The sequence below is a fragment of the Oncorhynchus keta genome, chromosome 9, assembly GCF_023373465.1.
Source record: "Oncorhynchus keta strain PuntledgeMale-10-30-2019 chromosome 9, Oket_V2, whole genome shotgun sequence".
NCBI lineage: Eukaryota > Metazoa > Chordata > Actinopteri > Salmoniformes > Salmonidae > Oncorhynchus > Oncorhynchus keta.
In genome coordinates, this window is record NC_068429.1 from 27,909,148 (window position 1) to 27,936,564 (window position 27,417).

General features: G+C 43.9%; 1 protein-coding gene across 3 annotated transcripts in view; it reads right to left on the reverse strand.

Annotated features, from left to right (window-relative positions):
• LOC118388077 (netrin receptor UNC5D-like) overlaps window positions 1–27,417 on the reverse strand; it is a 321,459-nt gene that overhangs the window by 209,399 nt on the left and 84,643 nt on the right. Inside the window, exon 1 of one of the 3 annotated variants that reach the window (XM_052525608.1) lies at window positions 14,700–15,195. The exons of 1 other annotated variant lie outside the window; for it this stretch is intronic. In XM_052525608.1, coding sequence (XP_052381568.1) covers window positions 14,700–14,793 — 94 coding nt within the window. In that variant the 5' untranslated portion in view covers window positions 14,794–15,195. Of the gene's footprint in view, window positions 1–14,699; window positions 15,196–27,417 lie in introns of those variants that run through there. One more of the 3 variants, XM_052525606.1, reaches the window with a different exon arrangement.

Consider the following 27,417-nt stretch of genomic DNA (forward strand, 5'->3'; position numbering starts at 1 on the left):
TTCCTCTCTCTACCCTACTGAGGTTACATTTGCAAACCCTTTTGGTTAACATAAAGATTCTGGGAACATCAGAATGTGGGGGGAAATGAACAATATTCTGGTAATCCGACCAATGGAACATATGCGGTGGTACTTAATGAATATGATTTCAGTTCCTATTGTCATTCGAGACATTCTTATCAATGATAAGATGACTAATCTACAGTGGAAAGTCTACACATCAGAGTTGTCGGATTCACATGGAATTGTTGTTCAATTTAAATGTTTGAATATTAAATTATTTGTGATGGGATGAAATGTGATTTTAGCTTCTAAAATGTGAGATTTGGGTTTTCATAAGATAGGGCTCTGCTCAATCAGTGGCCCACCCCTGTGAAGGGACATGGTCCAAAAAAAAAAAACATATTTGCAAATGTATATATATAAAAAATAACATTTACATAAGTATTCAGACCTTTTACTTTGTTGAAGCACCTTTGGCAGCCTCTACAAGCTTGACACACCTGTATTTGGGGTGTTTCTCCCATTCTTCTTTGCAGATCTTCTCAAGCTCTATCATATTAGATGGGGAGCGTCACTGCACAGCTATTTTCAGGTCTCTCCAGAGATGTTCAATCGGGTTCAAGTCCGTCTCTGGCTGGACCACTCAAGGACATTCAGAGACTTGTCCCGACACCACTCCTGCGTTGTCTTGGCTGTGTGCTTAGGGTCGTTGTCCTTCGCCCCAGTCTGAGGACCTTAGCCCTCTGGAGCAGGATTTCATCAAGGATCTCTCTGTACTGTTTCCCAGTCCCTGCCACAGAAAAACATCCCTGTTCATCTTTCCCTTGATCCCGACTAGTCCTCCCAGTCCCTGCCGCTGAAAAACATCACCATAAGGATGGTGCCAGGTTTCCTCCAGATGTGACGCTTGGCGTTCAGACCAAGAGTATTTCGGAGCCTTTTGGCAAATTCCAAGCGGGCTGTCATGTGCCTTTTACTGAGGAGTGGCTTCCGTTTGACCACTCTACCATAAAGGCCTGGTTGTTGGAGAGCTACAGAGATTGTAGTCCTTCTGGAAGGTTGTCCCATCTCCACAGAGGAACTCTGGAGCAATCTCACACAACTCCCTGACCAAGGCCCATCTCCCCCGATTACTCAGTTTGGCCAGGCTCAGAAGTGTTAAAATCCTAGGCCAGGAGTCTCCAACTCCATTTCCATGGAAAGCTAATGTGTGTGCAGGCTTTTGTTCCAACCATGCACCACTTCAGCTGTTTTAAACAATCTGCATTATGAACCATAAAGAGTTTAAACAGGTGTGTTAGTGCTAGGCTGGAACAAAAGCCCACACACCAGTACTGTACCTCTCTAGAACCGGAGCTAAACCCTAGACATTATCCTAGTGTTTACTTCTCCCGAGTTATGGAGTAAATTATATTTTTATTGTGTTTCATTAGGCTCAGCAAACAACAAACAGTATTGGCCAATGACCAGTGAGCTAATGATGTATTCATTATATACAGTGGTATTTATGTATTTCAATGTAACATCATAGTAAAGTGGGCTGGGACACTGTTTCAGTGTTCATGCTATTGCACGCTTCTCACTGTCTGCAGAATTAGGATTTGAGTGCCTTAAATCTTACAGACAATTAATTTGTTCCATCAGCTTCTTAAATTTACAGCAAAGGTTAAAGCCAGATTGGAAAAGTCAACCGTTTTAATAGCTTAATTAGTTATATACTCTTTCTCTATCTGTGACACCACAATTTTAACCATCAAAACATTATTTAATGAGTCATTTATGCAAAGAGCAAATCAAGTGTAGGTCAAATTGTTATCCTCGCTGTAACAATCCACAAAAAATACATGTCATCGTAACCATGTTGCTTGGTACTGTAGCTTCTTTTTTCAGAAGAATAAAGGAAATATTATTAAAATGAGTATGTGAGTAAAATCAGCCTAAACATATATTCAATGTTTAAATTCTTCAGTAGTGTTCCTCCCTCTGCTCCTTAATGTGCTGTAAAATAGTAAGGAGCTGGCCTGGGTTAACCTCAGTGTAGGGTATCCAAACAGCCTTCAATACACAGGAAGTCCCAAACAGAATTGGCTTAGAGACAAATAGTCCTACATTAGATAGCTTTATCCTTATCAAACAATACCTCCAATAGAAGTTCAATGTTTTTCCAAATATGGCAGCCGATACTGAATAAATGGTCTAGTCCCACTTCATAACTGGGTTGACGATCTGCTGCTACTCTGTGCTGTACTCCTCAGTATTTATTTTTGGCTTAACTACACTGCTTGTAATGACTATATGCTGTCTTCTTATACATGTACCACCTAATAGGATTTAGTTTTATTTTGTGTATGTGTAAGTTAAGCTTTGTTTTCTCCTCTAAATTGGCCATCCCATTCAACAGTACAATTGCTGTCTTTTTTATTTGATTTTTTTATTGTAAAATAATAAACATATTATTAAAAAAAATAATTGGCTTAGAGTGAGAGAAGAAAACAGCTAGCATTAAGTATACGGCACAACTATATTTTTTTGCTATCCTTTATTTCGACAGGGAGGTATGCCGAGACCAATGTCTCTTTCACAGATGATCGCTGTATACACATCAATATGCACATCACTATACACCTCAATACACGAAAAGCAAAACACATAAAAAACAAAATGTTTCAGTAAAACGGTCCTCAAATCAGCCTTTTGAATTGCCCTAGAGACACCAATTCATCCAATTTTAGAGCCTTGGAGACTATTCCACAAGTAAGGTGCAAAGAAACTAAAAGCAGGTTTACCTAACTCAGTGGAGATCGAAGGGCTCTTCAGAGTTAACCTCCCTGAGACTAGGTCTGGTAGCTCGTACATCTGTAAGTTAACAACGAAGTACTGTACGGTGGAAGTTTAAGCAGGGGGGCTTTATAAACAGAAAGAGTGCATTGCATCAATCTACTAGATTTCAGAGAAGGCCAACCTACTTTCTGATACAGAATGCCGTGATGTGTACTGAATCTCCCATAAGAAAGCATAGTGAGCAATGAAAACTGCGTCCAATGGCTTCAATACAGTGGCAGCTGCAGAAGACATGGATGGCGATTAAGGCAGCCCCCCCACACCTCTGATTCAGAAAATGCAGAAGATGCATTCAGTTGTACCACTGACCAGGTATCCCCTTTTCCCTTTGATATTGACAATATCCTCATAGTCTTTGAATGGTATGAATGTCGAATGAATTATTTGTTTTCCACTATTTAATGAAAGGCATAACCTATTCCTATAAAATCAATTTTAATGATGAATTTCTTAACTAACTCATAAACATGCTTTTTGAATGATTGCTTTTCATCAATCCAGATATTTATAAGCGGGACACGATCAATGAAGGCACCATCCAACATTCATATGCATAAATCATCAGATACATTTTAAGGTGATGTGGAGAATAACATATAATTTGTTGTACCTGCATTGAAAAGTAACAATTCCACTTCAACAAAGACATTCTGCTAAGCAATGAAGGGAGAGTGATGCTCCGAAAGAGCCTGGTCAACAGTTGGTGCAATAGCATACACAACATTGTCATCTGCATACAGGTGTATGTCATTGTTTTTGACAGAAAGACCAACATAAAATTGATCCCTGTGGGAAATATTTCCTAATAGCTAAACAAAATCACATTGTGTCCCTGTCCTGACTGTCAAGTCATTTCCAAACCAATTACATAACGCCTGATCCATACCGATTGTAGACCACCTTTGAATTAATAAAGATTGGGGTACTGTGTGTGTGTGTGTGTGTGTGTGTGTGTGTGTGTGTGTGTGTGTGTGTGTGTGTGTGTGTGTGTGTGTGTGTGTGTGTGTGTGTGTGTGTGTGTGTGTGTGTGTGTGTGTGTGCCGTGGTTGGGTTATATGGAACAGAAAAACCACATTAGGAAACCCACAAGGCCTCCGTCTCCCTACATCTCCTGTATCACACTCCTGATGACTATAAACAATTTACATTCAATAACATCTAACGTTTCCCCAATCCCTTCGCACCACTGAACTGTGACATCACTCACATTCCCTTCAGTTCCAAACAGATATTATTCCCCCGCTGCCATTTTCAACTAATCAGGTAGGTAGGCTGAAACCCAAATTCAAAGTTGAGGTACCCAGTTATCATTAATGATTGGAACTCAGTGGATTTTTTTCTATGATCAAATATTGACCTTATTATGCAAGGTTTTCAGAAAACCAATTGCTATTTCATATCAGTTGACATTGTATATGATAGGAATAACTGTGGTATGAAACTATTCATTCGACATTACCACAATACTGTAGTTTGAGGAAGACAGGCAGGCAAAATAGAAACCAGAATAGAACCTTCAGGGTTTCTAATTCAGTTCTCTATATAATCTCAAACGAACCGTGCCAAATGACTATCCCCAGCGCCCATTATAAATGCAGTAGTGATATTTGCTTTTTGTCACACATATGATTAGTAAAATGAATGAGGCTAGCAGATTTCCCCATCCCCATGTATTCCCTTCCACCCTTCCAATCAGCTCCTTGCTCTATTCCCTTCTCAGTCAACTGAATCGCCCTCTCCATCACCGCAAGCACTTCCGGTTTCGCCTGTTTCTGCAAAACGACCTGCAGCTAATTCCGATCGACTTGATGAATACAAACAACTAAAACCCTGGCAGTTTAATAAAGGCAAGCCGTAATCAAAAACGGAATGAAAAGCGGAAAAGCTGCTGAATTCCTCCTCTACACCCCCCCCCCCCTCCCGGGGAATCACTCCTTGTCGTTTTTAGGCCGGAGGGAAACAGCCCCAAGTCATCATCCCGCTTGGCAATTACAGTGAACGTACGGCGAACGATGCCTCATCTGTTGCCTTCACCGTTCTCTGACGTCGGGATGAAAAACAGGGGTGTTTACCGAGAAGGGGGTGCCATTTACCAGGGTAAATATGCGTGTTCCGGGCCGGTGAAGGGTTGATGGTTGTGCGGGAGCGGAGTAGGGATCTGATATACGACCGGATCCAGCGAGAGGGGTGATCAAGGTTGCTTCCATCACTCACTTAGCTAATCTTTTCTGCCCGCGGGAAAAACAAATGACGCTCGCTAGAAGCAGCAAACCGAGCTCCGACGACCTGTCTGTGTCACAGCTTCATCCTGCTGGGTGCTGTAGAGACAGTCAGACGTTCTCTGTTTTAGGTCAATTTGGCATCTTGAGACATCTGACACGTGATTGATGAATTGATATGCAGTCGACTGATGAATGCAATGGCATGGGACTGTTGTGACAATGTGCACTAAAACGAGGCATGGATATAACCTGCAGTTTATCCACTTAAGCAGAGTTCACTTACCTAAAGTGCTCTCATCAGGAGTTTACTGTGAAGTATATTGAGACATTTCAGTTGCCTGCCCCAAAAAGTTGAATTCATCATCTAAGGACACAGATTCTTGACAGAAAGGTCTTTTCATCCCTGAAGGCCAGGATGTTTTAATGTGTGATAAATTAACAATGACAGCAGACAAGGTCAAGACAGAAGCAAGACATAAAAGACAGGATAGATTCAAACAGATTTGCGCTAGCCAACACCTGCATAGCGGTTGTTTTGCCAGTCTCTGTGGTGGAACTGCATTAGAGCTGTCAAATCCAAAAGCATCTCCTTGCGTTACTTTAACGTGGACACTGCCAATGGATGCGACGAAATCACACACCCGACTTTATAATCTGACAAATCCCATGCAGCCGCGCTATAAGTTCAAACACTCAAATGTGTGATGTTCTATTGTGAACACCTCTATTAAGACTAAATCCCCACATCTAAATGAACATGAAAACATGCAATAGCCTACACGTTTTGAACTAACAACACAGTAGGGATATTAAGAAAGGGAGTGGTTTATGACACACGAGAGCAGCCACTCACTGATTTGTCACCTCATACCACAGTGACACCTCCCACACAGCCAAAACATTTGTTATGCAGATATTGGCCAACACTAATTAAATCTATGCCTTTATTGAGACACTGTACGACACAGAAACCCAGATACAAAACTGACTAAACATTTCTGGGCACATCCATTCCTTGAGGTTCACGGTATCCATCTACCTACAGCTGTATCTCCTTAGACTAAGAATGAATACAGCAAGAACCCTACGGGATCAAATTTGCCTCGAGCCAAATGAGCTCCAATCTAATTCTACAGGGCAAAAACACGCAGCCATCCTGAATAAAAATTTGCGAGGCCATTTTACACTATTGTAGTATTTACTGCTGTATTTTCTAGCCTTTTGGCCTCCAATTGCCTCGGCTATATAATATTCCTTAATTTGTCAATGGAAGTTGAGGAGTCAGATATATACTGTACACACAGATGCATGATACACACTATATGGTAGACTAGAACCGTACTGTTCAGGCTCTGCCTTCTTTTCACGCGGTTCTTTCCAGAACAGTTCCAGTAACTCTGGTGAACGCATAACCAGGCTAGCCCAGTACAGCTTGGCTGTGAATCAGGCAAGAGTGCATCCTATGTCCAACAGCTCAGGCCTCTGTAAATTTCTGCGGTCCTCATCCTTGGAAGCTGTCACCTCAAGCAGCAAGGTGCATTGTGGGTACTGTGCATTCAGTCCGGTATTGCCGCAAACAGCGTATCGACCCCACCTGGAGGATCGTTACAAGTCAGCAACTTTATCAACAGCGAGCAGGAGAAGGAGAAAAAATTAAATTGCATTTTGATGATGGATGCACCTGTCGGCGGGAGAGAAAAACAAATGCCAACAACATCAGAGGCTAGAAATCTTCCCTTGAACGTCAACGACCGTATGTTAATGCTAATCACCTCTGGATCCGATGCTGCTATGTTATTTATTCATATACAGTACAAAAAAAAACATTCTTACACACAATGTAGATTTACATATTGAAGAAATCTTACTAAGTCACTTTTCCTATGTAACTTCACAGTGCTTTAGTAGAATCAAAAAGCCTCTCCTCTTTCTTAAATAAGGCACTTACTACTATGTCACTCACTTTTCCTACCTACTGGGACAAACTGGTGAATCAATGTTGTTTCCATGTCATTTCAACAACAACATAAATCCATGCGATGACATCTATGCGGACAATTGATTGGATTTGAAAAAAAGTAATCAACCTAAGGGAATTTAGTTGTTTTTTTCATCCAACTTTTAACCTAAATCCAATGACATGGAGAAATGTTTAGTTGATTTGGTGAATTCTAACGTTCAACTAGAAATGTAAATCAAAACTAGACTTTGAACTGACGTCTGTGCCTAGTGGGTATGCACACTATCTTCACAGTGCTTTAGTCGAGCGTTGCAAAGTGGGGCACTAGTGATTGAAATGTAATTCCTTAGACAGAACAGAGAGGAGCGGATAGCAGCCGAGGCCTGAACATAATAACATACAGCAGCCCTTTCTCCTTTACATTGACATAGCTAATGAGATCCCAGTGAGCTCCTTCATAATGGAAGATCTAGGAGGCCAATTGTCACGAATAATTATATGGTAATCACCTCTCTGCAAAAACCCACTGCACCGAAGACCTTGGGCGCGCGTGCGCGCGAGAGAGAGACCCGGCACAAATGGGCAGAAAGAGAGTGGGAGATAATGCAAATGAGCAAAGGAAGGGAAAAAGAGTGAGCAAAAGTTAGAGAGAAAGAAAGAGACCGAGCGGTAGAGTGTGAGAGGCAACAATCCCCTGCGTTTCAGCAAGTGATTAATAGGAGAAAGCGAGACCCAAATAAAAACAACAATAAATACCATGCATAAATAAATTATGAACTAAAACAGTTGGTGGTTAGTCTTGATGCAGAGAGGGGGAATAGGGGGGTATGATGGATAGAAAGACATAGGGGCGGTGGTGGTTGTGGTGGAGGAGGGGGGTGGTTAGCTAATGTAGCTTTAATGTAGCCGCTCTCAAACGAATCATTCATCATAATGACGTGGCTCTTCATTTGCAACACAGTATGGTTGCCGCAGTCTGTTGGAGGAGACTATAGCGCATTACCGGTAGCATTAGCATCACCGCTGGGGTCCACCACTAAGGCGGGACGAGGAGGTTGGAGGATGCTAATGGGAGCTAAATTGATTTGATCTGAAATCACTGTGTGTATAGTAATTAGGGGGACAGGGAGAGTCAGTACATATCATAATGGGCTCTATTGGGGTATTAAAATAAGGAGTTGACTTACTTAGGCTTCACCAGGCAGGCAGTTTCACATAGGGAGGAAAACAGATAGAGTTGGAGGAGGTTGAGGGTGGGACTGTGATGCTGGGCATCAAGAGCGAGGTAGAGAAATGAATCAGGTATGTTACTGTGACAGACGTCGGCGACAGTTACGATAGGACTGGCCAGTGGCCTTCCCTGCTCTTAAATTACTGATGGGAAGAGAGTGATTACCATTCTGCAACAGACTGAATATCATTAAATCGGTTGAAAAATTTAATATTATATGTCAAGGATAAAGACATGATCACAGATACTGGCCACATGATTGGATTAAAGTAGCCAGGGGGGTATAGGTGAAATGCCTGTTAGAGATGTCTCTTCCTACTGCTTTATTCCTCACACACACACTGACACAAACGTGCACGTGCACGTGCGCACGCACACACACACACACACACACACACACACACACACACACACACACACACACACACACACACACACACACACACACACACACACACACACACCTCCCTAATTAAATACTCACTCATTATGCATATGATAATAACATACAAATATCAACCAGCACTCCTCATATGCGTTAAAGACTACATGATTACTTATATTTAGAACAAAAAAGTAATGAATCATTTGAGATGATTTCCCCCATATTTTATAAAGACATTCTATTTTGTGCCATAATTATTGCCCAGTAGGGATTTGTAATGCATTTGGTCTATTCAGAGCAGTCATTACAAATGAACAGTGAATGTGCTCTCTAGTACACATGACCTCTTATTGATGGGTCAATAAGAACGCACCCTCAGAGTGTCGGCAACGATCAGATGCATCCGCTTTTCAGGGGAAATGGATGCGACTGTGATGCGACTTCTGCTTTTGGATGTTAAGAAGTATTGATGCATTAATTAACAAGGCAATGTTCCATCTTAACTCCTCCACATTTACTGTATAGGTTCAACAGTGCAGAAGAGAACCTCCCCCAAAAGTGTTTTCTACATCAGGACCAGAAAGAAGGGAACGCCATTCAGGTGTTTGTTTTATGTCTACTACTTTAGGTTAATAAGAAAGAGAGAGACACAAAGATGATGAGAGAGACAGAGAAAGAGGAGGGAGAGGAGGCAGAGAAAGAGAGAGAAAAAGAAAGAAGGAGAAGAGGAAAGGAGAGACGAGAGAAGGATAAACAAAAGGCGAGACCTCCAGGGAGCGTGTTGGTCACACGGCCTTCGCATGCGTTCAGCTGGACCACTGGACCGTGACAGAGTGGCACTGGGGAAGCTAACGACCACAAATAGAGATCACTCAGCTCTCGCCCCAAACCAAGACAAAACCCTCAGAACACACATATTAATTTCAAAACACAAATAACGTCACTTGTACACATTTTTGACTGAATTAACAGTACACAGATGGTTTGGAGAGCAAAAAAACAACAACACATAGACATATAGTACAGCGCATACACACAAACCACAGGGGGCATATAGTGTCAGACAGAAAACACACACTAGCCTTTCAACCTCTTGCTTCTCTGCCGTGTGCCTTCCCTGCATCACTCCCTGTTCTATTATGATGCCTCTCCACTATTTGCATGCATCTTCTATGGCGGTGCATCCTAAATGAACATAAGCATGCATCCTTAATTGACCAGCTCGTTAGTCCAAGTGATAATTGGCTATGGACCATCAACCTCTGGGATGTAAACGAGGTAGCACCCTCCAGGCTCGTTAGTTTGGGCTGGACCATTACACCGTGGTGTGTGTGTGTGCGTGTGCGTGTGTGTGTGCGTGCATGTAAATATCAAAACATTAGATTATGAGGTCAGACAGAATGTAAATGAACCACATATCACAGCATCTCACGACATTCTGTGAAGCTGGAGGGCAAGCAAATCATTCTATGGAACTGTTAGAGAACTTTTCTGTCATGCTTAGTCATGTAGGTGTAACCTGTATTGCCATTACCCTCTGACCTTAGAATCAGTGTGTGTTGTGGGTGTCGTGTGTCTATTGTGTGTCATGTTGTACAGTATCTGTCTAGCAGAGGCAAGAAAGTCACGTACAGGAGGAACTGTATGTTGTTGTAATTAGAGTGGTTTGTATGTGTGTGTTAGAGGTGGCATGTGTTTCACAGCTACAGTAGTGTATGTAAGTTTCAAATGTGAAATCGCATTTTCACATGTTAAATAGCAGTTTTCACATGTTGAGTTTAACTCATTTTATTTCAATTTATTTTTGTTCACCTTTATTTAGGTAGGACAGTTGAGAACAAGTTCTCATTTACTACTGCGACCTGGCCAAGATAAAGCAAAGCAGTGAGACAAAAACAACAACAGAGTAACATGTGGGATAAACAAATGTACAGTCAATAACAAAATAAAACATCTATGTACATTGTGTGCAAATGTAGAAGATTAGGGAGGTAAGGAAATAAATAGGCCATAGAGGCAAAATAATTACAATTTAGCATTAACACTGGAGTGATAGATGTGCAAGTACAGATACTGGGGTGCAAAGGAACAAGGAGATAAATAACAATATGGGGATGAGGTAGTTGGGTGTGCTCTGACAACTCATGCTTAATGTTAGAGGGGAGATATGAGTTTCCAGCTTCAGTGATTTTTGCAATTCGTTCCAGTCATTGGTAGCAGAGAACTGGAAGGAAAGGAGGCCAAAGGAAGTGTTGGCTTTGTGGGTGACCAGTGAAATATACCTGCTGGAGCGTGTGCTACGAGTGGGTGCTGCTATGGTGACCAGTGAGCTGAGATAAGGCGGGGATTTACCTAGCAAAGACTTACAGATGACCTGGAGCCAGTGGGTTTGGCGACGAATATGTAGCGAGGGCCAGCCAACGAGAGTATACAAGACGCAGTGGTGGGTAGTATATGGGGCTTTGGTGACAAAATGGATGGCTCTGTGATAGACAACATCCAGTTTGCTGAGTAGAGTGTTGGAGGCTATTTTGTAAATGACATCGCCGAAGTCAAGGATTGGTAGGATAATCAGTTGTTTGGCAGCATGAGTGAAGGAGGCTTTGTTGCAAAATAGGAAGCTGATTCTACATTTAATTTTGGAATGTGATTCTGGAAGAAGAGTTTACAGTCTAACCAGACACCTAGGTATTTGAGGTTGTCCACATATTCTAAGTCAGAACCATCCAGAGTAGTGATGCTAGTCGGGCGGGCAGGTGCGGGCAGGAAATCGGTTGAAGAGCATGCACTTAGTTTTACTAGCATTTGTAGTAGTTGGTGAACCAGGCGAGGCAGTCATTTGAGAAACCAAGGCTATTGAGGCTGCCGATAAGAATGTGGTGATTGACAGAGTCGAAAGCTTTGGCCAGGTCGATAAAGACGGCTCCACAGTACTGTCTTTCATTGTTATGATATCGTTTAGGACCTTGAGCATGGCTGAGGTGCACCCATGACCAGCTCGGAAACCAGATTGCATAGTGGAGAAGGTGTGATTCAAAATGGTTGGTGATCTGTTCTTTAACTTGGCTTTCAAAGATTTTAAAAAGGCAGGGCAGGATGGAAATAGGTCTGTAACAGTTTGGGTCCAGAGTGTCTCCCCCTTTGAAGAGGGCTTTCCAATCTTTGGGGATTTCAGATGATACAAAAGAGTGGTTGAACGGGCTAGTAATAGGGGTTTCAACAATTGCGGCAGATAATCCAGATTGTCTAGCCCAGGTGATTTGTAGGGATCCAGAATTTGCAGCTCTTTCAGAACATCAGCTGTCTGGATTTGGGTGAAGGAGAAGCGGGGGGGCTTGGGCAAGTTGCTGCAGGAGGTGCAGAGCTGTAGGCCAGGTAGAAAGCATGGCCAGCTGTAGAAAAACTATTTTAGAAATGATCGATTATCGTAAATTTGTCGGTGGTGACAGTGTTTCCTAGCCTCAGTGCAGTGGGCAGCTGGGAGGAGGTGTTCTTATTCTCCATGTGCTCTACAGTGTCCCAACACATTTTGGAATTAGTGCTACAGGATGCAAATTTCTGTTTGAAAAAGCTAGCCTTAGCTTTCCTAACGGACTGTGTATATTGGTTCCTAACTTCCCTGAAGAGTTGCCTATCGCGGGGCCTATTAGATGCTAATGCAGAACGCCACAGGATGTTTATGTGCTGATCAAGGGGAGTCAAGTCTGGGGTGAACCAAGGGCTGTATCTGTTCTTAGTTCAGCTTATTTAAGATAGTGAGGAAAGCACTTTTAATGAGCAACCAGGCATCCTCTACTGACGGGATGAGGTCAATATCCTTCCAGGATACACGTGCCAGGTTGATTAGTAAGGCCTGCTCGCTGAAGTGTTTAAGGGAGCGTTTGACAGTGATGAGGGGTGTTGGTTTGACCGACGACCATTACGGATGCAGGCAATGAGGCAGTGACCGCTGAGATCCTAGTTGAAGACGGCAGAAGTATATTTAGAGGGAAAGTTGCTCAGGATGATATAGGGTTATACCTGGTAGGTTCCTTGATAATTTGTGTGAGATTCAGGGCATCTAGCTTAGATTGTAGGACGTCCGGGGTGTTAAGCATATCCCAGTTTAGGTCACCTAACAGTACAAACTCTGAAGATGGATGGGGGCAATCAATTCACATATGGTGTCCAGAGCACAGCCGGGGGCTGAGGGTGGTTGACAATGAAACCAAGGCTTTAACAATTACAGAAGTCAACAAATGAGAGCGCCTGGGGAATGGGAGTGGTGCTGGGGGCTGCAGGACCTGGGTTAACCTCTACATCACCAGAGGAACAGAGGAGGAGTGGGATAAGGGTACGGCTAAAGGCTATAAGAACTGGTTGTCTAGTTGCAGTAGCCATGTTTCCACATATGGAATAGAAAATTCTTTAATGCCATTCTGTAAAAAGGTAACTTCGCCTACCCAAGTATAATAATTCAAGTGTGAGCCATCCAATTGGAGTGTTAATGCTGCAGGGTCACACCTCTCTCTTTACAGTGATCGTTGAAAGAAGCCCAGTGAAAAGAACAGAGAAGCTAGCGCTCAGTGTCTCCTTATTTATCCCTTTTAACATGTTAAAATTAGCGCTGTCAGAGTTAGTCAGTAAACTCAAGTTAATAATTTTTTTTGCGCATTGTATAGTAGTATAATAGTTCAAAATACACTGAAAAGATCCAAAATATATAATCTATACAACTCAAAACAACAATGCAATATCAAGACAAGTTGACTTTGAAGGTAAAGAAAGTGTGTTGAACAATTTACCAGATTTTGCGACCGCTACTTTGGACAAAAGGAAAACGGCAATATTCATTTCATGATTTTTGTTTGAAAAAATCCTAAATAACAGCTCAATTTGAGCAAATTATGAATTTGCTATTAAACGTGATTAATTAATCACGGCAAGTTACATTTTTCACAGGTTCTGCCATGGGGCTCCCGAGTGGCGCAGCGATCTAATGCACTGCATCTCAGAGCTGGAGGTGTCACTACAGACCCTGGTTCAATTCCAGGCTGTATCACAAGCGGCCGTGATTGGTAGTCCTTAGGGCGATGCACAATTGGTCCAGCATTGTCTGGGTTAGGGTGTGGCTGGGGTTGGCTGTCATTGTAAATAAGAATTTGTTCTTAACTGTCTTGACTAGTTAAATAAAATTAAAATGTTTTTCTAGATATTAGTAATTTCCTGTATGTATGCTGTTGAATACTGCTGTAGGTACCATTCCATGTGTGTGTGTGTGTGTGTGTGTGTTTGAGGAAGAGAGAGAGAACAGCAGCTAAATCCGAAGGGGGATCTTGGCGGTAGCAGTAGAAACGGAGGTGGTGACGGAGGCCCTAGTCTGGCTGACACCTGACACGTTTAATCTCCAGGCCCGTCACGTCCCTTCTGCATGCCCTCCTCGCCACCACCACATTCCCCACCACAGGAATAAAAATGACATTGTGTCGAGATGAGAGGAATAATCCCAAAACCTGAGGCACCAACATATAAAAAACAGAAAGAAATCAAAATTGAGGCTCGAAAGCAGTCGTCTTTTCCCCTGTCAGATCTAGGCGTATCACTGATGCAAAGGCGAACCCAAATCCATTACAAGCCAATTATAGTTATAAGATGTACTGGGCACGGGGCTAGAGTTGGCCGCTCGCCTGTGAACCGCGCTGCTTAATCCACAAAGAGGAACTAATAGGAAATGTGAAAATAGAATCCACACTTGAGTTACTTTGGAGGGATTTAGGCCGGATTAATGAACTGCCATCTTCACTGTCAACATGCTGGGGAGCACAATCCCTTACCAGCCTCTGTCTGTCACTCAGATACACACACACACATACAGGGGAGCGCACACAGGCACACACACACACACACACACACACACACACACACACACACACACACACACACACACACACACACACACACACACACACACACACACACACACACACACACACACACACACACACACACACACACACACACACACACACACACACACACACACACACGAAGAATGGAATGCTAAAATGGCTTTCTTACCTAAATCAGTGCAGATTGATGGTGGCACAGGTCCACGGCACATGAAAGAGAAAAGAGATATAAAATAATGAACTATTTCCATCAAGCCAAACATCAATCCACAAAGGTTCCCTTATTTCAGTGAGAGCTTGGTAATACACAAAAAGCTATACATCAAACATAAAGTACACACACCCCACTGGACAAAAACTGGTTGGATTTTCTCTCTCACATACTGTACACACACCCCACTGGACAAAAACTGGTTGGATTTTCTCTCTCACATACTGTACACACACCCCACTGGACAAAAACTGGTTGAATCAATGCTGCTTCCCAAAAATGTAATGTGACGATGTTGAATCAATGTGGAAAACTGTTTGGATTTGCAAAAAGTAATCACGTAAGGGAATTTCGTATGTTTTTCACCCAACACACAGACACACACACACACAATCCCCAACCCTCCAAACACAGGACGGCCCACTGCTCCAACGTGAGTGAGGAGTCTTAATGAGGTCCCCTCCTGCCGCAGAGGCACCATGCCCCCCTGTCTGTCTGTCCTGCCCACAGGGACTTGCTCTGCAATCACATCCAGCCCTGTAGTCACACTCCACATGGTTACAGACAGACAGAGGTCAGGACTGGATGTGAGGGGAGGAAGTAGAGTGGAGGAAGTGACAGGGAAGGCAAGAGAGAGGAAGGGGGAATAGGTTGAGGAATGAGAGACTGGGTTAAAGAGAGAGAAAGAGAGAGAGAGAGATACTGTAGCAATAGAAAGAGAGAAAGTCTGCACATATTCTTCCACTTGTGGGATGCACCCAGAGGAGACCATTACCACACTGGCAGAGCAGAGGGCAAATCCCAGAACCAAAATGGATGCCTAGCTGTGTAAATTCATTTGAGGGATAGAGGATGGCTAGAATGGATCCCATTTACATTCACCCAAGGTCCACTGTCAGACAGATCTGAATGTATGGAATATAATATAGAGATGCGGTAGCATATATTTTAGTCTCCAAAGAACAATATACTGTATATTTAAAGTTGAAGTCCGAAGTTTACATACACTTAGGTTGGAGTCATTTAAAATCGTTATTCAACCACTTCACACATTTCTTATTAACAAACTATCGTTTTGGAAAGTCGGTTAGGACATCTTCTTTGTGTATGACACAAGTCATTTTTCCAACAATTGTTTACAGACAGATTATGTCACTTAAAATTCACTGTATCACAAATCCAGTAGGTCAGAAGTTTACATACACTAAGTTGACTGTGCCTTTAAACAGCTTGGAAAATACCAGAAAATTATGTCATGGCTTTAGAAGCTTCTGATTTACTCAAATGATGTCAATTAGCCTATTGGAGGTGTACCTGTGGATGTATTTCAAGGCCTACCTTCAAACTCAGTGCCTCTTTGCTTGACATCATGGGAAAATCACAAGAAAATCAGTCAAGACTTAAGAAAACAAATTGCAGACCTCCACAAGTCTGGTTCATCCTTGGGAGCCATTTCCAAAAGCCTGAAGGTACCACGTTCATCTGTACAAACAATAGTACGCACGTGTAAACAACATGGGACCACGCAGCCGTCATACCTCTCAGGAAGGAGATATGTTCTGTCTCCAAGAGATGGACGTACATTGGTGTGAAAAGTGCAAATCAATCCCAGAACAACAGCAAAGGACTTTGTGAAGATGCTGGAGGAAACAGGTACATAAGTATCTATATCGACAGTAAAACAAGTCCTACATTGACATAACCTGAAAGGCTGCTCAGCAAGGAGGAAACCACTGCTCCAAAACCGCCATAAAAAAGCTAGACTATGGTTTGCAAACTGCACATGGGGACAATGATCGTACTTTTTGAAATGTCCCCTGGTCTGATGAAACAAAAATACAACAGTTTGGCCATAATGACCATTGTTACCAAGAAAATTAAGTGGTTATATTGAAGCAACATCTCAAGACATCAGTCAGGATGTTAAAGCTTGGTCGCAAATGGATCTTCCAAATAGACAATGACCCCTACATACTTCCAAAGTTGTGGCAAAATGGACAAGAAAGTCAAGGTATTGGAGTGGCCATCACAAAGCCCTGACCTGAATCCTACAGAAAATGTGTGGGCAGAACTGAAAAAGTGTGTACGAGCAAGGAGGCCTACAAACCTGACTCAGTTACACCAGCTCTGTCAGGAGGAATGGGCCAAAATTCACCCAACAGGCTACCCAAAACATTTGACCCAAGATAAGCAATATAAAGGTAATACTGCCAAATACTAATTGAGTAAATATGTAAATTGACCCACTGGGAATGTGATGAAAGAAATAAATGCTGTAATAAATAATTCTCTACTATCATTCTGACATTTCACCTTCTTAAAATAAAGTGCTGATCCTAACTGACCTAAAACAGGGAATATTTACTCGGATTAAATGTCAGGAATTGAGAAAAACTGAGTTTAAATATATTTGGCTAAGGTGTATGTAAACGTCCGACTACTGTATATACACTGAGTGTAATTTTTTTTTGAAATAGCCTTAATTCGTCGGGAATGAACTACAAGGTGTTGAAAGCCTTCCACAGGGATGCTGGCCGATGTTGACTCCAATACCTCCAATTGTGTCAATTTGGCTGGAAGTACTTTGGGTGATGGACCATTCTTGATACACACGGAAAACTGTTGAGCATGAAATCCCAGCTGAATTGCAGTTTTTGACACACTCAAACCGGTGCGCCTGGCACCTACTACCATACCTTGTTCAAAGGCACATACATCTTTGGTCCATCAATAAGGGATCATAGCATTCACCTGGTCAGTCTGTCATGGAAAGAGCATGTTTTGTACACAGTGTATATGGACTATATATTACCATGCAAAGATCTAAAGTAGAGAAATAAATCTGATGGTCTAATACTGGTATGAATATAGGTATGCTAAATGCCTAGTTTAAGTAGATTATAATTGGCATACAAAGGAACTTCCTCTGGACTCATAGAAACCCATTCATGGACCCGGCTCAGAGAAACCCATTCATAGACCCGATACTATATTCCAATTTTCCAGGTACAGTGCATGACCCCATGGTGAAAAACAAGTAATTACAAGCTCCGCCCCTGTCAGTCTCTCCTCCGCCTCTCTCCATCTTTCATCTCCTCCCCCACAGTCAGTCTCTACGATCCTCCACTCAGAGTCTTCTCAGTCTCTCCCTCCTCACCATCAATCTCGCTTCCACTCCTCCCTCTCGCTGTCTCCCCTGTCCCTCTATTTCATACCCTCTACCCACACAGCTCTCCTCCCCCTCCCAGTCTGTATCACATCCGGCAGTGATTGGGAGTCCCATGGGGCGATGCACAATTGGCCCCAGCATCATCCGGGTTTGGCTGGGGTAGGCCATCATTGTAAATAAGAATTTGTTCCTTAACTGACTTACCTAGTTAAATAAAAGGTTAAAAAAAATCTCTCTCTCTCCACCCTGCCATCTCTCCTCTCCTTCCCAACCACCTCTCCTCCCCTGTTGTTCCATCAGTCTCTCCGCTGATCCCCTTCTCTCCTCTCGTCCTCCTCTGGTGGGGTTGTAGGGTTGAGTGAATGGGCGTACAGCCAGCCCTCTTGCCCTCTACTCTAACTGTTCTGCCTGTTTGCCTTTCATTTGTAGCACTCCATCTAGCACAGGGAACACAGCCCAGCTACACTTCAATTATCCTGTCAATCCATCACCACTCCCTAACCGCCTAACGTATGTTACATAAAGGAGGGTGAGGGTTATCCATGTCAATGTGTGTGTGTGTGGTGGGGGGGTTGCGCAAGTTCATTCATGTGCGTGTGTATGCTTTTATGTGTCTATGCACTTATATCCTCATGTCTGTCATCCCTCCAGGCTCTCTCCACCTTCTATGTGTGTTCCCTCCCGCCCTGTCCAGTACTACAACTGTATCATAGTAATAAGACTTGTCTGGTGATAATCCAGCAAAAGAAACAAGACATAATGCCTACTGCATGCACACGATACACATTGTTACATCCTCGTACCCGCTATCGATTTTCCACTAGATATGATCCATGTTTTTCCCTTTAACTGTCACATTTTATGTTCTCAGACACAATACTGATCTAATAAAACTGAATCTCAGCTCCAGAGCTAGTGGCCAGTACCTAGCAGTTAGCGTCCAGGCTAACTCTAAGGTATTAGGCCAGAATTGCTCTTAGGACGATCTACTGCGTCAGAGAGAGCAAGAGCGAGAGAGAACGGACCTTTTCCCTTTATAATAAAGACAAGTGGCTGAAGTTCCTCCCTAAATTAAGGTGGATGTGGCAACAGCCCAGAGTCTTCTTGAATAGATAAGAGGAACTTAACTTCCCTCTCTGGTAAGCAAATGAAAGTCAATAAGGCCAAATTTAGAAGCTGTGTGAGGGAGGTTGCCGTGGGGAGAGTGTCTTTTGTCTCAAAATCTACTTTACATATTCTATCAAATGGTATTGGTCACATGCTTCATAAACAACAGTTGCAGACTAACAGTGAAAGGCTTACTTAGGGTCCTTCCCAACAATGCAGAGAGAAAGAAAATAGAGAGATAATTGAAAAGTAAAACGTAATAATACAAATAATATGAATAAATGACAATGAGTAATGAGAACTTGGCTATATACACGGGGTACTAGTACCGAGTTGATATGAGGTAATTGAGGTAGATATACACATATACCTAGAAGTAAGGTGACAGTAAACAAAAAAGTTACTTAAAAAAAAGGTCAATGCAGATAGTCCGGGTAGCTATTTGGTTAACTATTTAGCAGTCTTATTTTTTTTATTTAACTAGGCAGTTAAGAATAAATTCTTATTTACAATGACATCCTACCAAACGGCAAAAGGCCTCCTGGGGGGACGGGGCTGGGATGAAAAAAAATATATAGGACAAAACACATATCATGACAAGAGAGACACCACAACGCTACATAAAGAGAGACCTAAGACAACAACATAGCAAAGCAGCAACACATGACAACACAACATGGTAGCAACACCACATAACAACAACATGGCAGCAGCACAAAACGTGGTACAAACATTATTGGGCACAGAAGAGACCACAAAGGCAAGAAGGTAGAGACAACAATACATCACGCAAAGCAACTACAACGATCAGTAAGAGTGTCCATGATTGAGTCTTTGAATGAAGAGATGGAGATAAAACAGCTCGTTCCAGTCGGTAGCTGCAGCGAACTGAAAAGAGGAGCGACCCAGGGATGTGCGTGCTTTGTGGACCTTTAACAGAATGTGACTGGCAGAATGGGTGTTGTATGTGAAGGATGAGGGCTGCAGTAGGTATCTCAGATAGGGGGAGTGGGTCTTGTGACACGTATACAGAGATGACCAGTTTACAGAGGAGTATAGAGAGAAGTGATGTGTCCTATAAGGAGCATTGGTGGCAAATCTGATGGCCGAATGGTAAAGAAAATGTAGCCGCTCGAAAGTACCCTTATCCGCCGATCTATAAATTACGTCTCCATAATGGTTTGGGTGTAGAAGCTGTTCAGGGTTCTGTTAGTTCCAGACTTGGTGCTTCTAGAAAAATGTTTCACATAGTCTCACAATCTGTCTAACAAAGTCTAGGAGAGTCAAGCACAGTCTTACAGTGAACAGAGCAGTCTTACACTCACACAGTGCACAGAGCACAGTCTTACACTCACACAGTGCACAGAGCAGTCTTACAGTCACACAGTAAGAAGGTGACGGCAAATTTGGCAGCTCTGCTCCTCAGCAACTTTGCAGTATTTTGTTTTTTTGTGTGTTATTTCAAACGTTTTTTTGTGTTATTACATACAGCAGGAAATAACTTTTAAATATCAGATTGACGGTATCTCACCAGCATTATGTCCAGGAATACGACTTTCCCAAATTGTATCCTTTGTTCGTACCCCCCCAGGGCAATTGAACTTATCAAAGAGGCATTAGGCGGAGAAGAGGTATTCAGAGTAGACTTCTAGTTCAACTCAGGAGGCGTGCACACCATCCACCGCTTCAGAGTACAGTCTCAGTCAGTAAACGGGCTCAGGGCGAGGATCTCCTTCCAGAGAGACATCAGGGACGGTAACATACTCTGTTTCTGTCACGCCTGCTTCCGCTCCCCCTCTCCAGGCAGCCCATCATTACACACACCTGTCACCATCATTATGCGCAACAGCGCTTCATTGGACTCACCTGGACTTCACTTTGTTATTTGCCCCCTCTATATCCGTCTGTTCCCCATGTCAGCATTAATGTCATTTTGTTTCCCCTGTCCAGATGTTGTCCGTGTTTAATTTCATGTCCGTTATTTATTAAATGTTCACTCCCTGTACTTTCTCGTCTCCCAGCCTCTGTCCTTACAGTGTCATGGAATCATGGCTCTCTCGGGATATACTGTCAAATCAAATCAAAGTTTATTTGTCACGTGCGCCGAATACAACAAGTGTAAACCTTACAGTGAAATGCTTACTTACAGGCTCTAACCAATGGTGCCAAAAAAAGGTATGTGTGTGTGTAGGTAAGTAAAGAAATAAAACAGTAGAATACAGTAGAATACATTTGAAAAAAGAGTAGGCTTTATAGGCTATATACAGACACCTGTTAGTCAGGCTTATTGAGGTAGTATGTACATGTAGGTATCGTTAAAGTGACTGTGCATATATGATGAACAGAGATTAGCAGAAGCGTAATTTTTTTTTTAAATTTTACCTTTATTTAACCAGGCAAGTCAGTTAAGAACATATTCTTATTTTCAATGACGGCCTGGGAACAGTGGGTTAACTGCCTGTTCAGGGGCAGAACGACAGATTTGTACCTTGTCAGCTCGGGGGTTTGAACTCACAACCTTCCGGTTACTAGTCCAACGCTCTAACCACTAGGCTACGCTGCCACCCCCCCCCCCCCCAAAAAAAGAGGGGTTGGCGGGTGGTGGGACACAATGCAGATAGTCCCGGTAGGAGTCTTATGGCTTGGGGGTAAAAACTGTTGGGAAGCCTTTTTGTCCTAGACTTGGCACTCCGATACCGCTTGCCATGCGGTAGTAGAGAGAACAGTCTATGACTGGGGTGGCTGGGGTCTTTGACAATTTTTAGGGCCTTCCTCTGACACCGCCTGGTGTAGAGGTCCTGGATGGCAGGCAGCTTTGCCCCAGTGATGTACTGGGCCGCACGCACTACCCTCTGAAGTGCCTTGCGGTCGGAGGCCGAGCAATTGCCGTACCAGGCAGTGATGCAACTGGTCAGGATGCTCTCGATGTTGCAGCTGTAGAACCTTTTGAGGATCTCAGGACCCATGCCAAATCTTTTTAGTTTCATGAGGGGGAATAGGCTTTGTCGTGCCCTCTTCACGACTGTATTGATGTGTTTTGACCAATCTAGTTTGTTGTTGATGTGGACACCAAGGAATTTGAAGCTCTCAACCTGCTCCACTACAGCCCCATCAATGAGAATGGGGACGTGCTCGGTGCATCTTTTCCTGTAGTCCACAATCATCTCCTTAGTCTTGGTTACATTGAGGGATAGGTTGTTATTCTGGCACCACGCGACAAGGTCTTTGACCTCCTCCCTATAGGCTGACTTGTCGTTGTTGGTGATCAGGCATACCACTGTTGTGTCATCAGCAAACTTAATGATGGTGTCGTGCTTGGCCATGCAGTCGTGGGTGAACAGGGAGTACAAGGAGGGGACTGAGCACGCACCCCTGGGGAGCTCCAGTGTTGAGGATCAGCATGGCAGATGTGTTGCTACCTACCCTCACCACCTGGGGGCGGCCTGTCAGGAAGTCCGGGATCCAGTTGCAGAGGGAGGTATTTAGTCCCAGGATCCTTAGCTTGGTGATGAGCTTTGAGGGTACTATGGTGTTGAACGCTGAGCTGTAGTCAATGAACAACATTCTCACATAGGTGTTCCTTTTGTCCAGGTGAGAAAGGGCAGTGTGGAGTGCAATAGAGATTGCATCATCTGTGGATCTGTTTGGGCGGTATGCAAATTGGAGTGGGTCTAGGGTTTCTGGGATAATGGTGTTGATGTGAACCATTACCAGCCTTTTGCCTTTCAAAGGACTTCATGGCTAGGGACGTGAGTGCTACGTGTCTGTAGTCATTTAGGAAGGTTGCCTTTGTGTTCTTGGGCACAGGGAATATGTTGGTCTGCTTGAAGCATGTTGGTATTACAGACTCAATCAGGGACATGTTGAAAATGTCAGTGAAGACACCTGCCAGTTGGTCAGCACATGCCCGGAGCACACTTCCTGGTAATCCGTCTGGCCCCGCAGCCTTGTGAATGTTGACCTGTTTAAAGGTCTTACTCACGCCGGCTATGGAGAGCGTGATCACACAGTCGCCTGGAACAGCTGATGCTCTCATGCATGCGTCAGTGTTGTTGTTGCCTCGAAGCGAGCATAGAAGTGATTTAGCTCGTCTGGTAGGCTCGTGTCACTGGGCAGCTTGCGCATGTGCTTCCCTTTGTAGTCTGTAATAGTTTGCAAGCCCTGCCACATCCGACGAGCGTCGGAGCCGGTGTAGTATGATTGAATCTTAGCCCTGTATTGATGCTTTGCATGTTTGATGGGCATAGCAGGATTTCTTGTAAGCTTCCGGGTTAGAGTCCCGCACCTTGAAAGCGGCAGCTCTACCCTTGAGCTCAGTGCGAATGTTGCCTGTAATCCATGGCTTCTGGTTGGGGTATGTATGTACAGTCACTGTGGGGACGACGTCCTCAATGCACTTATTGATAAAGCCAGTGACGGATGTGGTGTATTCCTCAATGTCATCAGAAGAATCCAGGAACATGTTCCAGTCTGTGATAGCAAAGCAGTCCTGTAGTTTAGCATCTGCTTCATCTGACCATTTTTTATAGACCGAGTCACTGGTGCTTCCTGCTTTAATTTTAGCTTGTAAGCAGGAATCAGGAGGATAGAGTTGTGGTCGGATTTACCAAATGGAGGGCGAGGGAGAGCTCTGTGTGTGGAGTACAGGTGATCTTGATTGTTTTCCCCCTCTGGTTGCACATTTAACATGTTGATAGAGATTTGGTAGAACAGATTTAAGTTTCCCTGCATTAAAGTTTCCGGCCACTAGGAGCGTAGGCTCTGGGAGAGTGGTTTCCTGTTTGCTTTTTACCTTATACAGCTGACTGAGTGCGGTCTTAGTGCCAGCATCTGTCTGTGGTGGTAAATAAACAGCCACAAAAAGTATAGCTGAGAACTCTCTAGGCAAGTAGTGTGGCCTGCAGTTTATCACAATACACTCAACTTCAGGCGAGCAAAATCTAGAGACTTCCTTAGATTTCGTGCTCCAGCTGTTGTTTACAAATATGCACAGACCGCCCCCCCCTCGTCTTACCGGAGAGTGCTGTTCTATCCTGCCGGTGCAGCGTGTATCCCGCTAGCTGAATATCCATGTCGTCATTCAGCCACGATTCCGTGAAGCATAGGATATTACAGTTTTTATGTCCCGTTGGTAGGACATTTGTGATCTTACCTCGTCCAGTTTATTGTCCAATGTTGGAGAGTAATATTGACGGTAACAGCAGCTTTCCTACTCGCCTTCTGCGGGTCCGGACGAGGCATCCGGCTCTTCTTCCCCTGCGTCGCTTCCTCTTGCGAATAATTGGGATGTTGTTTGGAGAATATCGTGTGAGTCCTGCTTGCTGCTGTTGTTGTTGTTGAAGAAATCTTTGTTTAATCCAAGGTGAGTGATCGCTGTCCTGATATCCAGAAGCTCTTTTCTGCTGTAAGATACGGTTGCAGAAACTTTATGTACAAAATAATTTACAAATATCGCAAATAAAACACATAACAGCACAATTGGTTAGGAGACCGTAAAACGGCGGCCATCTCCTCCGGCGCCATCTTGTCCATACAGCTAGCTGGGTTCTCAGTTCATCAAGCAGACAGGAATAAAGTACTCTCTGGGAAGAAGAAAGGCAGTGGTGTATGTTTCATGATTAACTACTCATGGTGTGAATGTGATAACTTACAGAAACTTACAGAAACTTACAGAAGTCCTTTTGTTCAGTTCACCCGACCTAAAATACCTCAATCAAATGCTGACCGTATTACCTCCCAAGAGAATAGTCACAGCCGTGTGTATCCTCCCTCAAGCCGATACCACGACGGCCCTCATGGAACTACACTGGGCTTTATGCAAACTGTAAAGCACATATCCTGAAGCCGCATCTATTGTCGCTGGGGGTTTTAACAAAGCAAATTTGAGGAAAATGCTACCAAAGTTCTATCAACACTGACTGTAATACTCCCTCTGGAAAAACACTAGGCCACTGCTACTCCCCTTTTCGAGATGCCTATAAGGCCCTCCCCCACCCTCCCTTCGGCAAATCAGAGCACAACTCCATTTTGCTCCTCCCTTTCTATAGGCAGAAACTCAAAAAGGAATTACCCGTGCTAAGGTCTATTCAACGCTGGTCTGACCAATTGGAATCCATGTTTCAAGATTGTTTTGATCAGTAACTGAACTAAATGACTATCGCCTCGTAGCACTCACTTAAGTCATCATGAAGTGCTTTGATAGGCTAGTTAAGGATCATATGACCTCTACATTACCTGAAACCGTAGACCCCCTTAAATTTGCTTACCGCCGCAATATATACACAGACGATGCAATTGCCACCGCACTGCACACTGCCCTATCCCATCTGGACAAGAGGAATACCAACATAAGAATACTCTTCATTGACTATACGCAGCCTTCAACACCATAGTACCCTCCAAGCTCATCATTAAGCTCTGGGCCCTGGTTCTGAACCCCACCCTGTGCAACTGGATATCTGGACTTCCTGATGGGACTCACCCAGGTGGTGAAGGTAGGAAACAACCCCTTCATTTCACTGATCCTCAACACAGGGGCACCACAAGGGTGCGTGCTCAGCCCCTCCTATACTCCCTGTTCACCCATGATTGCAGAGCCACGCACATCTCCAACTCAATCATCTGGTTTGCAGACGATGTAACAATAGTAGGCCTGATTACCAACAATGATGAGACAGCCTACAGGGAGGAGGTGAGGGCCCTGGAGGAGTGGTGCCAGAACTCTCCCTCAATGTCAACAAAACGAAGGAGCCTGTCATGGACTTCAGAAAACAGCTAAACTTAGAGGCTGCTGCCCTATATACAGTTGAGGTCGGAAGTTTACATACTCCTTAGCCAAATACATTTAAACTCAGTTTAAAAAAATTCCTGACAATTAATCAGAGTAAAAAATCCCTGTCTTAGGTCAGTTTGGATCACCACTTTATTTTTAGAATGTGAAATGTCATAATAATAGCAGAGAGAATGATTTATTTCAGGTTTGATTTCTTTCATGACAGGCCAGGTGGGTCAGAAGTTTCCATACATTCAATTAGTATTTGGTAACATTGCATATAAATTGTTTAACTTGGGTCAAATGTTTCAGGGCTTTGTGATGGCCACTCCAATGCCTTGACTTTGTTGTCCTTAAGTCATTTTGCCACAACTTTGGAAGTATGCTTGGGGTCATTGTCCACTTGGAAGACCCATTTGCGACCAAGCTTTAACTTCCTGGCTGACTGGACTGGGGACCCTTGTCGCGGGCCCCGGACTGGGCACCCTCGCTGGGGGCTCCGGACTGGAGGTCGTCGCTGGTCAGCACTGGAGGCTTCATGCCATGGATCATCACTGGAGGCTTCTTGCCATGGATCATCACTGGAGTGGAGAGACACAGGAGGCCTGGCTCTGGGAGCAGGCACAGGACTCACCAGGCTGGGGAGACATACAGGAGGCTTTGTCCTTGACCGAGGCACCGGATACACTGGGCCGTGGAGGCGCACTGGAGGTCTCGAGCTTAGAGCCTGCAAAACCCGTCCTGGCTGGGTGGTTATTTTCGCCCTGCAAATGCCCTGGCACAGGATGCACTGGGCTGTGCAGATGTACCGGAGACACAGTGCGCAGAGCCGGCGCAGGATATCCTGGGCAGAAGAGACACACTGGAGACCAGGCGTGCTGAGCCGGCACCATCTGTCTTGGCTGGATGCTCACCCTAGCCCGGCAGATGCGGGGAGCTGGGATGTAGTGCACCGGGCTGTGAACGCTCACTGGAGACACCGTACGCTCCACCGCATAACACGGTGCATGACCAGTACGATGCTCACCAAGGTGAGTACGGGGAGTTGGCTCAGGTCTCCAACCCAACCTGACTCAAATTGAAACTGAAATTCCCCGTGCCTCTCGTGCCTGCTTCACTGACATTCCTCTTCATATCGCCGTCGCTCGCTCCTCCTTCGCTGCCGTTATCTCCTCCTTTGGACGGCGATACTCCCCAGCCTGCCTCCAGGGTCCCTTACCATCCAGGATCCTCTTTACCACGCTGCTTGGTCCTTTTGTGGTGGGAAGTTCTGTCACGGCCGTTGAAAGAAGAGAACCAAGGTGCAGCGTACTGAGCGTACATATTCCTTTATTTATATGATGCAGACTAAAACAATAAACAATCGTGAAGCTAAAGGGCTATGTGCCACAAACAAAGTTAACTTCCCACATAGAAAGGAGGGAAAAGGGCTACCTAAATATGGTTCCCAATCAGAGACAACAATAGACAGCTGTCCCTGATTGAGAACCAAACCCGGCCAAAACATAGAAATACAAAATCATGGAAAAACAAAACATAGAATGCCCACACCCTGACCAAACCAAATAGAGACATAAAAAGGCTCTCTAAGGTCAGAGCGTAACAGATGCTGCCACTTCACGGTTGGG